This window comes from Gouania willdenowi, chromosome 22 (genome assembly GCF_900634775.1).
Source record: "Gouania willdenowi chromosome 22, fGouWil2.1, whole genome shotgun sequence".
NCBI classification, from domain to species: Eukaryota; Metazoa; Chordata; class Actinopteri; order Blenniiformes; family Gobiesocidae; genus Gouania; species Gouania willdenowi.
This window is the reverse complement of record NC_041065.1, coordinates 26878711-26901391: the sequence shown is the minus strand read 5'-3', so window position 1 is coordinate 26901391 and position 22681 is coordinate 26878711. Positions and strand designations below refer to the sequence as shown.

The window sequence follows — 22681 nt, the reverse complement described above, 5'->3', positions numbered from 1 at the left end:
CTAATGCAGTATTTGTAGTTATTTGTTTCATTAAAGAGGTCAGAAACCATAGCAGGAAGGAGCAAATACACCTTTATACAAACCCTCTCCTCTCCTAAATCCACATCCAACAGATGTGGGGAACTGGTGGTCCGGTGGCCACATGAGGCCCTCGACCCCTAAAGTAGACAAACAAACTGACTCTGAAAGATATACAAAATTACAGAAATATACACGAAAGGACAACAAAAAATGACAAATGACATTTTTATAAAACAACAACAAAATATAATGGCAGCAGAAATACACAAAATGAAAAAAATTAATTATAATAGACAAGACGACTATGAATACACAAAAATAACAGTTCAATTTACAAAATGACAAGAAAATTACATAAAATGATTCGAAAACAGACAGAATTATAGAAAAATACACAAAAGGACAACAAAAATGAACAAATGTACTCCAAAAACACAAAAGTCAACTACAAATGTAGACAGAAATAGGAGAAACATAAACAAAATCTGTAACTACAATGACCCTGAACACAAAATGACAGCAAAATACACAAAACAACTCCAAAAACACACCAAGTGACCCAAAAAAACCCAACGCTTTTTAAACTTTCATTTAACTAGGAAAGTCTGATATTATAGATCTATTTTTCAAGAGAAGCAATTAGAGGTATGTTTAAGACGTGCTCAAGTTCCCAGAGTGATGACAGTGTATTGGAAACAGCGTCCCTCCATTTAAAAGCCAGATTACTGAAGAAATAGACCACCACTGACCAAAACGCACTCATAATGACCAAAAAAACATACAGAATGAGAGAAAAACAAAAGTTCACAACAACATCAAACATACTGACTCCAAAAACTTGTAAACTCTTGGTTCTTTTTATGCTGCATGTGTAGGTCATTTTTCTAAATGCTGACATTATTGTTAATAATGTGGCCCTATGGGTCAGATAAGGACATTTTTGTAGCCCCCACTGTGATAATCGTGACCCATCCCTGACTTAGTGTAACCAATGAAGCCAAAGAACACTGCTTATTGCAGTCTCAATGTGACACTCGGGGCCGGCCTTCCCGACAGGCAACACAGGCGGCCACCTAGGGCGCTATCTGCTGGAGGGACGCCAAACTGCAGCCCTCAATTTTTTTATTAAAAAAAAAAAAAAAAAAAAAAAAAAAAAAACATTAATTTAAATACATATAGTAAACGGACACTGAAAAGGCTGGTGACACTTACTGTCACCTACTGTCAGGGAGAAGTATTTCAACTACTATGCCATTAAATGCTGAAGCAAATGTTCAACTGTAACTTTATTAGATTTATATATCACTTTTATGACAACCTAAGTACCAAAGAAATTCATTCATTCATTGTCTGACCCGCTTCTTCCTGTTGAGGGTTGCGACTCACAGAACTCAAAGGGCGTTAGGCAGGAGGACACCCTGGGCAGGGCGGCAGTCCATACCTAAGTACTAAAGTACAACCTTCACCCCTTCACGCTCATATTCACACACCAACGATGTCAAAGATACAAAGGCCTTAATCACTCATTGGGAACAAGTTGGTTCAGTCTCTAACCAAAGGACATTTATATCTATATATGAGAAGTTTTATTCTGATATGAATTAAATAAGAGGATTATCAGAGGAGGGCAACTGTTATCAAGGGCCAGAAGAATGTGATTGTTTTATCAAAGGGCCACATTATCAACATTTATGTCATTATTTAGAATAATAATCAATCTGAGCATCAATACAGGAAGGTTTTTCGTCTGTTTTGTGTATCAGAATCAGAATCAACTTTATTGACCAAAAGTGTATGAATACACACGAGGAATTTGTCTTGGTGACCTGTGCTCTCTCAGATAGTGTAACATTAAATAATAACAATCAACTAGAATAAAGAAAAATAAATAAAAAAAGAAGTATAAACATAAATATAAGAGTAGTTAGACTAATATGTGCAAACTATGTTTGTTGTTTTGTGTGTTATTGTTGTACTTTTGTGTGTTTTGGTGCCATTTTGTGTGATTTTGTTGGTGTATTTTTCTCTGATTTTGTGTATTGTTGTTGTTTTGTGTGTTATTTCATTTATTTTGTGTATATTCCTTTTAAGTTGTTTTGTGTCTATATTTGTTGTCTATTTCTGAATTTTTGTTGGAATTTTTTTTTTTTATTATTTTGAAAAATTAAGAAAATTTTGCTGTCAGTTTGTATTTATTTTTCCTTGTCGGTTTGTACGAGGAGTCATTTTGTAGTTTGGTGTGTTTTTCTTTATTTGATTTTGTACGATTTAAAAAAAAAAAAAAAAAAAAAAAAAAAACAACAACAACAACAACAACAAAAAACAAACATATAAAATCAAAGAAAAAAAAAAAAAAAAACAAAAGCACAAAATGAAAGATAGTTGAGAAATTCAAACCTAACTATCAAAATATTTGACAGCAATATCTGCATGAAAGCAAAACATGTTCAGTTTCCTTCCTTTAAATTTAAAAAATGTAAAATAAACACCAACACTAATGTAAGTTGATAAGACAGTAACACTAACATTATCTCAGACAGTGACAGTAACACTGATGTGTGGGGCTCGTGGTTGGACAGCCACTGCGCATGCTCTTCAGCATCACCGCGGCTCGTCCAATCAGCGCTCAGCAGGAGGCAGATTAACCCTATCGACTCCGGTGCTGCTGTCAGACTGTGGACAGTGAACCAGACCCAGGTACTGAGGACTCAGGCTGGATCACACATTTCCTGGAACAGCAAAAAAAAAAAAAAAAACCCAAAAAACAATAATAATAACAAATGGAAAAAAAATCCGCGACCACGCTGTGAAATCTGAGCGTTTGAAGGCGGGAGGAGGATGGACGCGTGTTCTGTGGTCGGGGAAAGCACGGATGCGATAATAATGGATGATTCTCCACTCGAAGGAAAGGAAATCCATGAAGCTTGTCAAAGGTGGGCGCTTTTATTTCCCAGTCTTGTATGTTGATGCTTCCTGATTAGCTTAAATGGACTAAAACACATTTACACACAGACCTCGGTCATTTACTGCGTTAATAATGAATAAGACACAAATATTGTTATTATTTATTATTATTATTTACCAAGCCACAAATAATATAATGAATTTATAGCCGGAAATCACACATTCTCATGAGATTGTTTCAGATTAAATTTAAAATACTAATTTAATCCAAAATATTCCATCTGTCTGTCATAAGTAATTGGATCACATCATTTTGAATGTTTTACAGATTAAATAAGTTAGTGCTGGGCGATATATCGAGATTCAAGATCTATCAGTTTTCTATTTTGGCGATATAGAAAATTACAATATTGCCTATATCAATATTAATATATTTATAATAGTTTATTTTGTTTTGAACACTTGTATTAGGAGTCACTTATTTCACTACTTCTCAGAACAGCATTAAAAAGCAGAGTTAGATGCATTTCTAGGGCTGAACGATTTTGGAAAATAATTTAATTGCGATTTAATATGCAATTATTTTTTCAATGAACACAAGTAATAAATCAATCTGTTTCATAATAAACAATCTGAACTTAACAGGACAGTACAAGACAGGAGAAAACAAATACATAAATAAAAATTGCAGCTTTTGCGATTGAAAAATTGCATTTTATGATATTGCGATAATATTGCAAATGCGATTAATCATTCAGCCATTTTTCTGAGTGCGTCCTAAGTACCAAAACCTTCCCCTAAACAAGCCACACTACAGAACTCACTCACACATGCTGTCACTTAGAGGAGAAAAGTAGCCAAAAGTAGCACATTTGGTGCAGCGGTTTGTTCATAAATGTCCTGTTTGGCATTTTTCATCATCGAATTTCACCATTCTGATAAAAAAAAATATTGAGATATTGAGTTTTGGTCCATATGGCCCAGCAGTAAAATGAGGACAAACTAAAACACAAACACACATGCACACACAGAGATCTGCTCAGTGTCACCCTTTCTAGGTCTTTGTTCTCCAACAGCCGCTCAGTGTAGATTAAAACCAACATAATCACATTGCAGAGATGCTTCAAACATTAAATATTTTGTCTTTTATGTATACGTAGAAGTGCAAACTAGGGCAGAATAATGTTGAAATTACTAACCTGTGGCCCACTTGAGATCAAGCTGCTTCATATTTGGCCCTTGAGCTAAAATGAGTTTGACACCCCTGCTTTAAAGGCTTGAAAGAAATTTCTCCATTGATATCAATACAGTCGGTCCAAATATATGGGCAGTGGGCACCTCCATTTTTCTACACTGGTGACAATATTACATTACAAGTTTCATTACTTTATTTCTTCTGCATGTGCGAGGCAAACACTAAACGTATACAACAACTGAAGGGTCTGGAGTTGTAAAATGTGTAAATGTAAAAACACTACACGTTGAAAGTTCTTTTATTCTATTATCTGACGTAAATCAGTGCAATGACTTTTTTTTTTTTTTTAAAGTCCAATTGTTAAGGCACAAAATACATTTTCAGTTGCACTTTTAAAAAGAAAAAGAACTATTATGCAGTTTTGCATTGTTTACTATAGAACCAGAATTTAAATTAATAGGCTTCTTCTTCATTTGTATTATTCCTTTATTTATTTCATTGAAGATTTATTTTTAGTCAAATTGCATTGTTTTGAATAGTTTATCATGGGATTATTTTGACAATTAAAAATAAGTATTTTCTAGTTTTTTTCCCCCAAAAAAATAAAGGAATATTTTTCAGTCATCATTTGACTACAGTCCCATTTTGTAAAATAAATGGTGAGAGAATCGTATCGTGAACCCAGTATCGTGAATCGAATCGTATCGGGAGTTGAGTGAATCGTTACATCCCTAGTCACGGCTAGTGATGCTACTGTGACACCAGAGAACACACTGAGTCACTTCTTTACTACAGCAGCTGATGATGATGATGATGATGATGATGACACCTTCCTGAGTGTATTTTTATATTCATCGACTGAATTATTGATGTATTCTTCAGATTTCCCTCCCAGCATGATTCTGCCTCTGTGAGAATCATTTAAGATGCTGAAACACTGATAGGATGGGTTTATGTTGGAATATTAATATTTGTCCTAAATGTAGTCAACATTAGATGTTCACATGCTTGTCCGAGCTAAAAACAGTAAAACAAGCTTTGTGAGGAGGGGCTGCTGAGCTCATTAAGCACCTGATGGTCTATGTCATACATTAGCAACTGGCGGCCCGGGGGCCACATGTAGCTATCGGTCTGGTTTTATGTGGGACCAAAAGTAAATGGAAAAAATGACTCCAAAAATACGCAAAATGATGGTAAAATACTCAAAATATCTCCAAACACACAAAATCACAGGAAAATACACAACACAACAGCAAAAATGCACACAATGATCACAAAATTACACAAAATTTCTCCAAACACACTAAAATGAAAGGAAAATACACAACACAACAGCAAAAATCCACAAAATGATAGTAAATATACTCAAAATTTCTCCAAACACAAAAAAATTACAGGAAAATACACAACAGCAAAAATACACAAAAAGATAACTAAAAATACACAAAATTTCTCCAAACACACTAAAATTACAGAAAAATACACAACAAAACAGAATAAATACACAAGATTATAACAAAATAATAAAAATTTGCTTCAGACACTAAACAAAACAAAAATACACAAAAAGCTCCCAAAACACACAAAATGACAGAATGATGCAAAATGAAAGAAAAAATATACAAAATGGAAAAAAAATACACAAAATGATGGAAAAAGGACAATAAAAATATGTGAAATGGCTCCAAAAACACACAAAACCGCAAGAAAAATACCTAAAATTAAATCCAACAACAACTAACACAAACAAAATGATAGAAAAATAAACAGCAAATGACAACAGAAACACACAAAAGCCCTACTTCTTTATTTGTTTACTGTATTAATGCTCAGATAGGTCATTTTTCTAAATGCTGACATGAATGTTGATAATGTGGCCCCTTAGATCAGACAGTCACATGTTTGTGGCCCCTGTTGTGCTAACAGTTGTCCCTCTCCTCAGGTAATCAGCTCCATAAACCGTCTGCTAATGTGTGCCACCGACTCAACCCACTGCTCATCATCTGGGCACCTTATTATGGGATGCAAATAAAACTGTGTGAGGTCAATTAGGCTCTGTTGACTTACTCTGTCGCCATAGTGATAAGACGGGAAATGTGGCTACATCCAGTTTAGAGTGGAAAAACAAACTAGTGCGACACAGGCATATGCATGGATCAGGTCAGACTTCTTCACTTCCAACAAAGGCCTTGAACACAAATATTTCTTTGACATGAACAGGACTTTTTAGCACTTTCCTATATTAAATAGAATGTGGGTTCAAGCAAGTTTGCATGTTCTCCATGAGCATGCCTTCCCCCCTATGATAACAGTTAGAAAACACTCATTCATTCAACATAAAAATGTGATTGTATGACATGTAGGGGTGTGAAAAAAAATCAATTTCACAATATATCGCGATTTTTTGGGTGCCGATTTTTTATTTTATTTTTTTTTTGGGGGTGATATTTAATCAATATGTTTGTGTATTTGTGCAATATTTCAGTGGTGGTTACAATGATTTCAATGTGTTGCAATGGTTATTTGATGCACTTGATTTTTTGATGGCAGTGTGCAATGTCTAGTGTTGTGTTCAAGACCACACTATCCGAGACCAAGACTTGCCCGAGACCAGAATGCACCAAGACCAAGACAAGACCAAGACTTTCGGGAGCCGAGACCGAGTCAAGACCGAGACCGAGACAAGCCGAGACCAAGACCAAGACCATAAACATTTTTTTTCAATTTAAAAAAATATATAAACAAATAAAATTATGGCAAGGTTCAACAGTTAAATAACATTCTCTCTTTAATTTTAGTTTATTTTAAATACATTTGACAGACAAAAAGGGTGCCTGCAAAAAAATAACTAAAATATTAAAACTACTACTGCTACTGATAAATTCACAATTATTCTACATATTTGAAAACAAGATTTTTATGTCAGCTGAATGTACAGCAAGTGTTTAAAAGCATTTCTGCCAAGAAATAATGATTCTCGATTCTGATTCTTTGAGTTGTGCAGGTCAACAGGTCACAGATTTCACAAGATATTTTTTTAGTTTGAAAAAGCCTTTACACAGGTTATTTTTATTAATTCACTTAGTTGATATAGTTTAATTTGGTTGCTGTAATGTAATTAGGATATTCATTTAACAAAGGTTTCCAACTGTAACTGTAAAAGTGAAACTTTCTGAAATAAAACTACAAACAAGTTGTCATCAGTGTAAAAAACAAAGAGGTAGATGTGAAACTAAATAAAACAAACACTGGAACAGTCATGTGACAAATCAATCAATTGTTCTTGTTGAGAATTATTATTATTATTCTGGATACAGTGGAAACAGAGACTATAAAAAATAATTATATTGTGAACCTGTTTATATTGTGGGGAACATATTATATACATAAATGTAATTGGAGTCTAAAGACACAAAAAACACCACTTTAAAAAGATAATAGACTAATATAAGACCTCTTGACAGTTATTTGATTCATTCTATGCTCGTGCAACTCTGCGGCGATGACGCGCTGGTGACGACATAAACCAAGATGGCGGCGGCCCGGACTACAGCTGACACTATGTAATAAAAGCCTTAAAAGACATGGATATAATGAAAAGAGTGGATGGACAGAGGCATAAACATGCAGACTTTCACACGGACACACACGGACTTATTAAACACACACAGACTTATTAAACACACACGGACCTCAGTAAACACGGTAAACGGAACAGGCTTCACCGCCCGGCTGGCACTAGGACCCAGAAGCAGAGTAAGTGCGTCCCCTATCCAGCCTTCACAGGCTGTAATATCATCAGTTTATCATTTTACCAGTTATTAGAGCTACTGTCTTTACCAGGGAGATAATATTTATTACTGGTGATTGTTTTCTGGAGTTTTACTGGGATTTTTACCGGTGATTGGTTCATATCTCCCTTGCGCTCCGCGGTCCAAACTGACACCGTAGCCACACACGTATGAGTGTCACACACGTCACTCAGTCACATTAAGGAAGGTTGTGGTCATTATACGGGGTGGATTAAATAATGAATAAAGGATTGAATAAAGGACACACCCGCGCGCACCAAACTGGACCACACACACACACGCGTGCACCAAACTGGACCACACACACACACGCGCGCACAAAACTGGACCACACACACACGCGCACCAAACTGGACCACACACCCACACGCACACCAAACCGGACCCCACACACGCGCACCAAACTGGACCCCACAAGCGTGCGCACCAAACTGGACCCTATGCGCACGCACCAAACTGGACCATGCGCGCACCAAACTGGACCACGCACACACACACACACGCACGCGCACCAAACTGGACCACACACACACGCGCGCACACCAAACTGGACCACACACACGCGCACCAAACTGGACCACACACACGCGCACCAAACTGGACCACACACCCACACACCAAACTGGACCACACACCCACACACACGCACCAAACTGGACTCCGCGCGCACCAAACTGGACCACACACACGCACCAAACTGGACCACACACCCACACACACCAAACTGGACCACACACCCCCACGCGCACCAAACTGGACCCCACGCGCACCACACTGGACCGCGCGCACCAAACTAGACCACACACCCACACACACGCACCAAACTGGACCACACACCCACACGCGCACCAAACTGGACCACACACCCCCACGCGCACCAAACTGGACCCCACGCGCGCACACAAAACTGGACCACACACACACCAAACTGGACCACACACCCCCACGCGCGCACCAAACTGGACCCCGCGCGCGCACCAAACTGATCGATGCTGTGTCTTTTTCTACTTTTCCGTGTAAGACTGGGGGATTTGGGCCGTTGACACACGCTAATTTCTCTGCGTCCGGCGGTGTTTATGAGCAGTTATTGGCGGATTTTCCGTCTTTGACTACACCTGCATTCTCTACTGCGGTTACAAAGCATGGCGTGGAACATTTTATCCCCACCGCGGGCCCGCCGGTTTTTGCGCGCGCGCGCACCAAACTGGACCACATTAAGGAAGGTCGTGGTCATTATACGGGGTGGATTAAATAATGAATAAAGGATTGTTTTATTCCGTTCTTCTCCGTGTTATTATCACATTATAAAAAAGGGATATAAATGGGATGTTTTGAAGCAAATAGTTTTGACTCAATTTATCCTCTGAATGATCAATATCTTCTGAACATATACAGTAACTTGATTTTTCATCTCTACGTTTAATTTTGATATTAACTGGGTAGAATATGGGATAATATCATATCGTGATCCACATATTGCGATACGTATAGTATTGCAACATCCTTGCCAATACTCACCCCTAATGACATGAAGGCCACATTATCAACATTCATGTCAGCATTTAAATTATTGACCAATTTGAGAATTACAAGATTATATCTTTTTGTGTGCTTTTTTATTGTTGTTTTCTGAGTTTTTAGTCATTTTGTGTGTTTATCTGGCATTTTGGGAATTGTTTTGTCAATGTATGAGTCAATTTGGGTGTTTTTTTGTGGTTTTGTTGTCATTTTGTGTTTTTTTTGGGATTTTCTGTAATTTTGTTGGTATTTTGTGTGTCATGCTGTGTGTGTTTTGTTGTTTGGTTGATGGTTTAGTGATTGTTTTCATTTTTGTTGTCATTTTGTGTGTTTTTGGAATCTTGTGTGTATGTTTTTTTATTACTATGAATACTTTTATTGACATTTTGAGCATTTTGCTGTCATTTTGTGTATTTTTGGGGTTATTTTGTGTGTATTGTAGGGCTTCATATTCCTTCCAAATTCTAGAAATACAAATTTTTCGGGGATTTGTTTTTTTAAGGCTGCACAAAATTGGACCGAGGGCAGTATGTGTCCCTCAGGCCGGCAGTTTTGATACATCTACAACCGGCAAATAAAATCCAAATGTACACCTCTTATAAACATTGGCCCAACACTGAAAGGCTTTGAATGATCTAAATGCTGATGCTTCAAATATATCAACAGGTTTTTGTCAAAAAACAATTGATGACATCTAAGAAATGTCTTAATGGGGATTTTATTTCTCAGATTTAACAGAGCTCGCGTTATGTCTCACAGGATTGAGAAAGGAGAACATAATAAAGTCAGTGGATAGGAGCATAAAATGACACTCATTTCCTGGGCAATTTAATACATATTATTCATGGCTGCCTCTTTTCATCCATCTATGCAGGACTGACTTCTTTTTACAATGAGAAGGTGACAAGAAGTGACAATAATCTCCCTGTATTAAACATTTGCAACATTTCTCACCCTCCATGTCTCATTTTAATTGGCTCTCCTTCCAGTAATTTTATCCTGTTTCCCTCAAAAACATTTATCCCCTCTTTATTAGTTATTTCTGCTGAACTTGGAATGAAGCAAAGCTCAGAAGTACACAGTTATACATAATGACACAAGACTGAATATAATGCAGATTAGTACGTGCATTTTTAACATGCACCTCTTTGTTCCCGTGCAGTGACATCCCCATGGTTTCGCTGTGCCCCCCTGACAGCCCCACTGAAGCCCAGTTGACGGTCCTCTCTGATGGGGAGCTGTGTGACAGCTGCAGCAGCCTCGGAAGACCTTCTTCCTCCATACAGCTTTATCACCAAGTATGAGTTTGAATATCGGTGCAAACTTTGGGTCGACAGAGGCACATTTCTTTTCTTCTTCTTCTTCTTCTGTTCTCTCTTAGGTCCCCCAGAATCCACGCACCAGTGCTTATGATTCACCGCAGCTGCCCAAATGTCCTCACTGCAGTCACCACGGACAGGTCAAACCTCATGGGGACATGAGTGCAGGGCTGAAAGTGGGTTGTAGTTCTTCTCATGGCGGAGCGGTGAGATGTCACTGGCTGCACGGGTCCAATGAGAGCAGCACACAGAAACCAAAGCAGCGTCATGTGGTGGCAGTGAGGTGGGTTCATCGCTCCACTAAGAGTTACTGTAGGTGTCAACGTGTTGACCAGGATCTGCTGTCCGACACACCTCAGTTTATTCTGTTTTTATTTGCTTTTATCACATGCACAAACAATGTAGAGAATAGAAGAATTGATGGATAAAAAGCTAGATGTGATATTCACATTAAATTAAATGCAGTCTGTTAGCCCTATAACGCCAAACGTATCATATTCCATACATGAGTTTTAGGACTCTTACATGATCAGTGTGATGAGTTTTTTCTTACAAATCCACCATGGGGCAGTAATTAGTTCAGCAGAGGTCTTACCAGCTGCACATGTGGTTTTAGGAGAAGAACTTTTCCAATTTTTAAATTTTAAAGTAAGAAAAACATTCTAATATTTACTGGGTTGATGCAGTGTGATATTAATTTATATTTCATAATCTCGAAATCTTGAAATTGTTGCATCAGATTTGATACAACAGGTCTATGAGGTCATGTAACTCTAAATCAGTTTGAATTGTCTTTTTATTGCATTTCATGCTTTTACACATCACCAAGTCAAATAAACTCTTCTTTTTATTTTTCTAGTAAACTAAATACATTTTTAAATTGCATAATTTGGGAACCAACGTGGGAAACAGACAGAGATGTGAGCATTGTACAGGCCACTTTGCCCATGTGTACTGTGAGAAATACTGAGTACATCTCTGTCTGACCACGGACAGGAAGTGTTTTCATGTTTAACACCATCATGGAAAATAAAACTACAAAATGACTAAAAACAAGTTAAATGTTATATGTTATAGACTCCACTGTGCCAGTTCCATTGGTGGATACAGTATCTCACTGTTGCATTAAAGTAGCACTTCAAAATGTTATGTATTGTATGTATGGAATTACCAATGTGTTGACATGTTGGTTATTCATTATGTTTTTGTTGTTTAAAGCTGATATCCAGAGTGTCTGAGAAATCTATGCATCATTCTTTTACTATGGTCTACTGTTGGTGGTCATTCATATACATTAATGTATATAAGTCCCGCCTTCATCCTATAGACCCCTATACAAATGGAAACAGTGAGTGCGCCCAGCCAATAGGCTTCGACTTCCTGTTTTTGAGACTGTCAATCAAAGTGAATGCAGAACTGTGCACATACAGCGTGTCCCAACAGCAAACAGGTAAATATGATTTTGGCTCTTACCTGACCCATAGACCTATATCAACCTTGTTATGTTCCGCGATGCGTGCAGAAAAGTAGAGGCGTGGCTTCTGGTACATTGGCAGTGGGAGGAAGTGATGCTGTTTAGGGCTGGACATCGAGACGTTTCTCAGAAACTCCGGATATCAGCTTTAAGAAAGACAATATTTGAGCATGGAGACCTGATGTATCAAATATGATACAAATTAAAACTCGTAAATGGAAATTTATATTTGACATTTTTTTTTTTTTTTTGGTTGTTCATTTGGACCAATAAAGACTCCAGTTTCAAAACATTGGAATCTTCTGTCGGTTATTTAATGATTCACGCTTTACAGAGTTAATGTAATTCTCTTTTTCTTGTTGACACTCACCTTCTTTTACGTTCTACGTCTTACAAAATGTTAGCATTCATTAATATATTCTTTAATACTTCTTTCATCATTGCTTGGTAATTAAAGTTCTTGATCTCCCACAGGAAAGGAGGGATGTACTTCATCCTTAAAAAGTGAGCTTTTGAAACTTATTTACTTCAGAATCCTGATATTGACTGAGTTTATAGATTTTTTTCTTGTTGACAATGATTCACACATCTGTGTTGTGTTTTATCTTTGGTTTCTAATTGACAGATATTCCCAGTTGATAGTGGACTATCCTCTGACGGTGCTGCTCAGTTGTGCCGTGCTGCTGCTGGGATGCTCACTGGCTGGACTCTTCATCAGTTCTCTGCCTGATTTCTCTGAGCCACTGCTGGTGAGCGTGAGAGAATGTATGCTAGTTACCAACATCACAGTGCTTGGTTAACAATATAATGTCCCTCCCTGGAGGATGGTGTGTTGTGTCTTTGCTGTCAACCTTAATCAAATCAATCAGGTGTTAAACTACCGTCTCTTTAGTGACTCATGATCTCAACCTCATCCTTCACTCTTATGTCAGAATAATTAAGCAAGAAGGAATAAAATCCCACCCAGTGTCATTAGAGTTTATCTTTTATGACATGTGTCAAACTCAAGGCCCGGGGGCCAAATTCTGCTCTTGAAAGTATCCAATTTGGCCCTAACAGAGAAAACATGATTCGTGTGAATTATAAAATAATCTCAGCCCCTCCAAATTCAGTTAAACTACTCAATATTTGCTGGGGATTGCAATTTTCCTGTGATTTTACTACGATGGCAGTTATTTTTAATCACAAGTTGTGGAAGAACTCAACATTTTCCCAAATCCTGCAAATTCTTACAAACATTCTTCAAGATTCCATTAAAAATTCACAAATTAGTCACAAAATCAATGAATTTAGAAGCAAAGATCCTGCAGCGACTTGCACTTTATCTGTATTGCTTGGATATTGTAGGTACTTTATATATATTATATAGATCATATGTGTCAAACTCAAGGCCAGAGGCCAAATCTGGCGCTTCGGAGCATCCGATTCGACCCACAGGAGAATGTGAAAATGAATCATTGTGTAAATTACCAAATAATTCAGTTTCAAGAATTCAAAATTTTTGCAAAATACTGTAATTTTTACTCAAATTATTAAATAAATCAAAGGACATTGAAGTGTCTGTCACTTATTGCTTAGATTTTGTTGATGCCTTCCATACTTTATGTCTAATTTATAACTGGAAGTGCAAATTTGGGCACATTAATGTTGAAATTGTTAGTTTTCCCACCTAAAACCTGTGGCCCACTTGTGATTGAACTGGTCCGTATTTGGCCCCTGAACTAAAATGACACCCCTGCTTTAGATCATTTATCAGGTTTAGACTATAGGTCACATCACCCACAAAAGCAGATGCAAACATGTTTGATGTTTTATGCAGGAGCTGCCCTCTCTGTAGGCGTAATGTACGTAGGTTGACGTGTGTGTGGGTGTGTGTGTGTGCGTGCATGCATGAAAGCGCTTGTGCTGCTCTATTTCTGCAGGGCTTTGAGCCGCGGGGAACGTACATAGGAGTCCGGGAGTCCAGCTTCTCTCGGCTACAGGAGAACACGGGCCCGGGGAAAGCTCTGTCTCCTCTACCGCAGCAGCTCAGGGAAAGGTCAGTGGACAGTTTTCATGGGAATGCTGGGAGATTGCATCACACCCGCTGCGTTTACTGCAGTGGATTAACAATGAAGGAAACAGGCGTCAAAACATTGAAGACATGGTTATTCTCTGTATAATTATATAGCATCATAGGTTTCATCAGGTGACATTGCAGCGGGTACTCGGAAAGATTAAAAAAATAATTTTAAAATAATTTGGAAATGTTTCTAGTTTTGTTTTTAGGCAATTATTTATTTTTTGGACAAATTCACAATCAGTTATCAATACAAATTTACCTGATTTAGATTGAGTCCATTCAACAATGGGCCTTAAAAAATAGCTAAAATCAAAACAATGTTCACATTAATAGTTTTACCTGGTTTCTCACTTGCCCTAAAACTAATGACTGTATTTAACTTTGAAAATTGCTTTTCTTTTGGTAATGTTTTGTGCAGTGTATATTTCCTCCTTACTTTCTTATTATTTCTGTTACTTTTAACCTTTTTAAAAGCCTCCTGTGGACAGGTGTAAATTAGCACGTGTGCTAACACACTCAAAACAAAACATCTGGATTACCAATGTAATTGCGATGTCCATATCAAATAAAGGGAATAATAATCATAATTCAAGCTCACATTATCTTTCGTAGGTTCTATCGGCATTAGCACGACATATTGCAGGGAAAGTGAATATCCCCATTCAAAAAATAGCATACAAGAAAAATAATTGACGTGATTACTTATTTTACTAAGGCAGTTAATGTCTCAGTTTTCAGATTCCCTGACATACCTGTTGTAGTGCAGCGGTGTTGTTGGCATAGAGATTGAAGTGTGGTCCTGTTCGACTGGAGCATGAAAAGTATTCGTCAGTAAAAGAAGCTAAAATCAATGTGTGTGTGTGTGTGTGTGTGTGTGTGTGTGTGTGTGTGTGTGTGTGTGTGTGTGTGTGTGTGTGTGTGTGTGTGTGTGTGTGTGTGTGTGTGTGTGTGTGTGTGTGTGTGTGTGTGCGTGCGTGCGTGCGTGCGTGCGTGCGTGCGTGCGTGTGTGTGGGTGGATGTGTTTGCACCTGATCAGGTTTGGGGACGCTGCGGGCAGAGAAAGCAGCAAAAGTCAGGACAGGCTTCGATTCCGGAGGATGCTGGCACGAGATTCCTCCACTGATACTTTTCTCTGTGATGCTCCTGGTTAGTAAATAAACTGGGATTCACTGTTTGTCATTTAAAATACTGTTTAAACCATCTTTCTGCCCTCATATACACACACACACAGGGGAACGCTTTGCTCAGCTGGTGTTTCGATCTGAAAACTCAGCCAGTCTTTGGAGCCTGAAGGCCATCCATGCCATGTGTGAGATGGAGCAATCCAGGGTTTGTTCTGATCTTACCAACTCCATCGTCTCTCTATTGCAAGGGTGTCAAAGTCATTTTAGTTCAGGGGCCAAACACAGACCAGTTTGATCTCAAGTGGAACTCAGATTTTAGATGGGGGGGAAAAGAGAACAATTATAACATCATTGTGCCCTAATTTAGTTCAATTCACTTTTCATTTTGTTACCAATTTTTTCTGTAATTTAGAGGAATTTTGTTAAATTTTTTGTGAGAAAATTGCAAGATTTGTGGAAATATTGACAGTTTTTTCCACAATTAAAATGTATTTGATATAAAGAAAGAAAAAATGCAAGCCCCTAAAATATTGTTGATTTTCATTAAATTGGTGAATTTAAGACACCGGTATCTACAACTGGATTTTTTTGGTAATTTAGACAATAATTTTTGTCATTTTTTACTTTCTTCTGTGGGCCGAACTGAAGTCTAAAGGGCCAAATTTGGCCCCTGGGCCTTGAGTTTGACACGTGCTCTATTGCTTCTGCTTTTTCCCCATTTTTCTGCTGTTCAGTCTACCACTGTATGAACAATTATTCTCTTTAATAAATGCAGAATTTATTATCCAGTACCTGGTGCTGGTATTAATGAAACATCCCTGTTCTGTTTTTGGCTCAGCTTCGCTCCCAGCCCCAGTTTGAGGATCTGTGCCAGCAGAATGTGAGGATGGAGGGTGACAGCGTGACCAGAAGCGGCTGCTGTCCAAGCTGGTCGTTAGGGAATTATTTGGCAGTTCTCACTAATGCGTCTTCCTGCCTCAGCCTCACTGCCCAAGAGGTATGGTTCTCATATTAAATAAACACTGTTATTGATAAATGCACAATTGCAAATGGTTAAAAAAAAAAGACAATGTTTTAAGGACGAAAATCTCTCTTTCAGCACAAAAATTGCTTTCATTTCGATCATAGCGTGCACTCAAATAATCTGAAACTCAGCTATTATTGAAAAAAAAAAAAAACTTTCTGAATATAACTTAAATTAAAATTAATTTTGTGTTTCAAGCCACACTTTTTTCTTATTGTATGCAATTTCTTTTATTATTAGTTCCCAGAAAAAAAGCATATTTTACAAAAACTAAGACTTCATTGGTTTAATGTCAAACTCAAGGCCCAGGGGCTGAATACGTCTCTTTAGGGCATCCATGTGGCCCGCAGGAGAGAGTAAAAATGAATTGTGTAAATAACTAACTGAATCAGTTTTCGATATCTCAGTTCTTCCAAATTCACAAATTCAATGAAACTCCACAATATTTGACAAGTGTTGAAGAAACTTGCAAATTTCCCAAACTGGTGAGAAAAACCTAAAAGTTCTGATATCCGTCAATTATTATTTGGATATTGTCGGTGTCTTACATATCATTGATACGTGAAAGTTCAAACTAGAGCACACTGATTTTGAAATTGCTTGTTTTCATACCCAAAACCTGTGGCCCAAACTGTTCTGTAAAATCACTTTGGCACCACTTGTTTAAGTGTTGCATTAAGTGTTTTTGGGCTTGTTTTCAAGGTCTCCGAGACACTGAACCTTCTCCGTAAATGTGCTCCACACTATCACGAGGGTCGTCTAGTGGAAGGCTGCGTCGCCAGGCCCAAACACGGTTCCTGTTCTCTGGTTCCCTCTCGCTGCCTGCAGTCCCGCCTGGTGTTTCAGATACTGCACTTCCTCGTTGACAAAGACTTCCTCGGCCCACACACTGTTGAATACCAAATCCCCACCCTTAAGTACAGCCTTGTGTTCCTTCCTGTGGCTAAAGGAGAACACCTGATGGAGCTTTACATGAACAGTCTTGAAGGCCGGGATCCAACCTACAACAACACAACCATTACTGGTATAGATTTTGGCATCAAGCAGATGCTCTTCAAATACTACTTGGCAATAGATTCTGTTTATCCCGTTCTAGCGGTTTTAGCTCTTTTTGTCACCATGGGACTCTATCTCCAGTCTCTGTTCACAGTGGCTCTATCTGTCATAGTGATCACGAGCTCCCTTCTTACATCTTATTTCTTCTACAAGGTGGTTTTTCAGCTAACTTTTTTTCCGGTGGTGAACCTAGCTTCAATTCTTATCCTCTTAGCAGGCTGCTCCAATCAGGTTTATATCTTTGTGGATTTCTGGAATCTACAGCTATCCCAGAACCCATCAGCCTCCCTGGAGAAGAGAGTCAACAGAGCTTTGCAGGAAGTCGGTTATCTCATCATGTCGTCAGGTTTAGCGTCCAGCATGGCATTTTTCTCTGGGTATCTAAGCAGCATCACAGCAATCCGATGTTTCTCTATTTATCTCGGAATGGCCTCGTTTATCAACTCACTTCTAGTCTTAGTGTGGCTGCCATGCTCTTTCATATTGCATGAGCGTTACACAAAAACATCCTCTGTGGCAGTGCACGGGTGGAAACCCTGCTGCTCGAAAAACACCGGGGCCTTCTGGGACACAAACTTGCGCAAGAGATGTCTCTTCAGCCTCAGCCAGAAGCTGAGAGAATTAAAGCAGGGTTTGAGTGACACGTCTAAGTTGTTGTTTCTGAGAATCCTGCCCTGTGGAGTGGTGAAGTTTAGGTACATTTGGGTGTGTTGGTTTGCGGTGCTTGCTGCTGGTGGTACATATATGTCATGCATCGACCCATGTATAAAGCTGCCTACCCTCAACAGCAAAGTCACCCAACTTTTCCGCTCCAGTCACCAGTTTGAGAGATACGATGCTGAATACCGTCAAATGTTTATGTTTGAAAGGCAGAGAAATGGGGAAGATGCACCAGTTAAAATACAACTTGTGTGGGGTGTCAAACCAACGGATAATGGAGATCACTTTGACCCAAGAAGTAATGGCTCTTTAGTGTTAGATCCAGATTTTAACATAAGTCGACCAGACGCTCAGGTTTGGTTGAAGGCTTTATGTGGACGAGTTCAAAACCAAAGCTTTTACTTCCCTCCCTCAACAGAGGACAAAGAGTTCTTGACTGACAATATTTGTCTCTTTGAGAAGTTGATTCACTGGATGTCTGACAGGGAGTGTTCAGAGACTGAGGATGCCTCAAACATTTGCTGTAAAAAACATAGTTTCCCCTACTCTGCTGCTCTTTTGGAAAGCTGCCTTGCCATGATGCTGGCAGAGAGACGTACCAAAGGCCATCTTGCTCACAGTGGGGGCTTGTACTTCCAGCCAGATGGCAGAGTTGCTGCCCTTGTGCTGGTATTCAAAACAACACACAACTACAGCTTTAACTTCAGTAAAACCAGTGTTTTTTACAAAACAATCCTGACGTGGTTTAACACAGAAATATCCACAGCACCACCCGGACTCGACAATGGCTGGTTCATCAGCCAGCTTTCTCTATTTGACCTCCAGCAGGCTTTAAGTTCTGAATCTCTGGTTGTAGCAGGCTTTTCTATAGCACTCACATTTGTTTCACTTCTCCTAACCACGTGGAGCATTCCACTGAGTATATATGGGACGGTAGCTGTAGGAGGAAGTGTGTTCGTCACCATCGGTCTCCTTGTTCTTCTTGAGTGGCAGTTGAGCGGTTTTGAAGCTTTGTTAATATCATCGGCTGCCGGGTTGTCTGTTGACTTTGTTGCCAACTACTGCATATCGTACAGCCTAGCACCTCATTTGGATAAAATTGGGAAAGTCGCACACTCCACTAAAAGGATGGGATGTCCTGTCGCCATCATTTCCGGAGCATTTTTTTGCACCGGTGTTATAATGTTACCTGCCACCGCTCTGGTATACAGAAAGCTGGGGATTTTCCTCTTTTTGGTGAAATGTGTAGCATGTGGATTTGCAACTTTTTTCTTTCAGTCCTTATGCTGCTTTTTCGGACCACAGAAGAACTGCAGAACCGTCTCTCTACCGTGTTGTTCAGAACAGACAGATGGCAGGCTTTCTTCTTCCTCTGAGGCTGGATCCTCTGCAGCTGCTAACGGGGCATTTGAGAGAAGTCGGGCGCGAAGGAGTTATGACAACCAGGCAGGTGGTTACCTTTACCCCAACCACCTCCTTCAACACAGAGACAAACAAACGGTGGTAGGTGGGAATGGAGGAACGGAGCAGTATGAGCTGCAGCCACTGGCTTATCGTCTGAGTGACAGCTTTGAGAACAGCACGTGCACCAGTAAACTGTCCAACCGACCTTCTGTGCTCTCTGATGATATTGAGTATTGTGAGGGCGATGTTGGCAGGGAGAGCACAACAGAGGAGACATGCATTCATCAAGATAAAGCCTGCCAACCCCCACAAGCCCTGCAGACTTCATCTCCATACAAAGAAAACACACTTCATCCAACGGGCCAGGCCCAAAGTTATGTAGCAAAGGACAAGCTGCTGTGTAAAAACTGCAGGTGTCAACCTGTGACGATGAAAACCTGGAGCAATACATCATTCTCCTCCTCATCAAGCATGGAAGAGACTATGATCACCCACATGTCAGAGACCACCAACCAGCCTTCTATCCGCATCAATGAAAATACGTCAAAGGAAAGGCACAATCTTTATCTCCACTCCCATGAAGGTGAGCTTTCCTCCCGGTCCCAGAGCTCCTGTGATGGTCTGGAGGACTCATGTGAAACTTGCCTCAGTGATGTAGAAGCAGGGCCTTCAAACACGCAGCAGGAAGAAGAGGTTCAGCTGCAATCAGGATACCTCAACGGGAAGAGGGACACACTACGTCTCGCACTGAAGGAAACTGTTTACGAGGGGAGTGGGAAGGGACGCTCCAGCCAGAGCGAAGGAGTGGTCATTATCCCCAACAGCAAGCCCGACTTACCCGACGTTTGGATAAAGAGAGACGGACAGCGAGAGGACACGTGTTAAGGGAAATGACATCAGCACATTGTAGCAGTGATCAACAATGCTGTTGAGGTTTTGCGCAATTTTTCTGTGGTTTGCATGTTCGTCAGCGTGTCTGGGTTTTCTCCCACTTTTGTTCTCCCTCTTCAGAAAATATGTGCGTTAGATGAATTGAAGTCACTAAATTGGCAATTCAACAAGAGCGCAAACCTCCGCCAAGTGCCATATCTCCTCTTTACCAGATACTGCTGTATCTAGATCAGTGATCCTGATCATTGTATCATGATTATTCACACTTTAAAGACTTGGAGGAAATTTCAGTAACACTTTACTTGAAGTTTTATACATAAGGCTGACATTATGCTAACCCTAGCCCCTAATCCACTAGATCCCTCCACTAGGACTGCACAATTAATCAAATTATAACCGTGATCACAATTTTGATTGAAATGATTAAATAAATCTGATCGTCGGCAATATTTACATTTTAAATACGGGCCCTGCACTCTGTATTAATGTTTATTTTTTGTAAAATTTTTATTTAAAGCTTCATTTTTCCCTGTAAACTGTACACATATTGTTTGTTTAAAGGTTGTGTAATTAAAACAGATTTTTTTTTCCCCTAACACGATAAATAATTGTGATTATAATTGTGATTAAAATGTTGATCACAATAATTGTGATTAAAATGTTGATCACAATAATCGTGATTAAAATGTTGATCACAATAACCGTGATTGTCATTTTGGCCATAATCGTGCAGGCCTCCCCTCCACCTAACCCAAAAAATGCCAACATAGCTACAAAGGTGTCATAATTTAACAACACTTAATGACAGCCTTCATGACATCTTGTTCATGGTAATGACAGCGTAATGTCAGTCTTAAGTATTAAAAAATCAAGTTAATTTCTATCCCCATAAATACTGATACAGGTTTAAATGTACAGGGACCTCCATTTTTGATTTTTTGAAATCCGTAAATGTATCCGGATTTCCTCCAAACCCCGTGTTAAGTTTATCTTTGGTAAAATGCCGTCAAAATCTGCTATATTTAGCAGAAGTATACAATCCTGCTAACAGAAAAACAAACAATTAAATGCCGGTGAAAATATGACTCCATTGATGGAGGTAATAAATGTGTGTTTCAGTGACTGTGTGTGTTATAAAGTGATCTGTCCAGGGTGTCATTTGCTTTTGGCCCCGAGTAAGATGGAATACACTCTAGTGGATGAAACAAACAAGAAAAAAAAAAAATCATAATTGTGCAATACACAAAATAAGCCTACTTCGTGCAGGCACGTTTATGTAAATTTATTGTTTTTTTTTATATCCGTACCACAAAAAGGCCAGAGTATGAGTGTTTTTCAAGTAGCTAAACTTATGTCAAGATTTTAGGCAGAAGCTGTTTCCTTTCTCCTTGAATTTGCATCAAAATGTTTACACTGGTTACTAGGGTTCGTTTTCAACAAGGGGTGTCCACTCCTGACACAACTTTTTCACTTTTGATACGATACCGATATGGCCGCCTTGAGTTTTATCCCGATACCGAAATCGATCCAAGACAATATCAGCACGAATCATAGGGTTACACACTTTTATGACTGTTTTTTTAGTCTGGAATCTTAGACAAGGCTTGGTCAAGTGATATTACAAACAAAAAACAATAGTCAGCAAAGGCAGGTATGAGGAAAAAGTGACCCATTTAGTATTAACCAATGGGTTACATTAATTTTGACCATAAACATAAAAACATTCTCAATAAATCCATTAAAATCAATATATATTAGAGCTGGGAGATATGGACCAAAACTCATACCTCGATAGATTTTCTGAAAATGGCGATATACGATATAAATCTCGATATTTTGAATTCAAATAAAGTCTAACCAGTATAGAATTCTGGGTTGAACTTCCTGATGCAAAATGCCACACAGGCACATTTATTAACAAACAGCTGAGCAATATGTTCCATTTTTTCTCCTATATAAGGGACAGCACGTGTGAGTAAAACGAGTATTTTAATTCAAAATACGCTATAAAAATATATATATATATCGATATAGGCGATATTGCAATTTTCAATATCAACAAAATAGAAAAGTTGACACATGTTGGATCTTGATTTATTGCCCAGCACTAATATATACTGTATGAAATCAGAGATTTTAGATGCAGGCTGATATAACTGATACTTGTTTTACTTTTTTTCTCTTTAGCTGATATCGGATCAGGACCCCCTTATTTTC

General features: G+C 38.8%; 1 protein-coding gene across 1 annotated transcript; it reads left to right on the top strand.

Moving 5' to 3' along the window:
- The first annotated feature begins 2714 nt into the window (after positions 1 to 2714).
- Positions 2715 to 20806, top strand: disp2 (dispatched RND transporter family member 2). Its single transcript, XM_028438414.1, has 10 exons — positions 2715 to 2954; positions 10613 to 10748; positions 10832 to 11052; positions 12718 to 12747; positions 12869 to 12992; positions 14166 to 14281; positions 15342 to 15451; positions 15537 to 15634; positions 16268 to 16426; positions 17156 to 20806. The coding sequence occupies exons 1-10, from the start codon at positions 2860 to 2862 to the stop codon at positions 20456 to 20458; spliced, it is 4392 nt and encodes a 1463-aa protein (XP_028294215.1). The 5' UTR covers positions 2715 to 2859; the 3' UTR covers positions 20459 to 20806.
- Positions 20807 to 22681: the final 1875 nt, after the last annotated feature.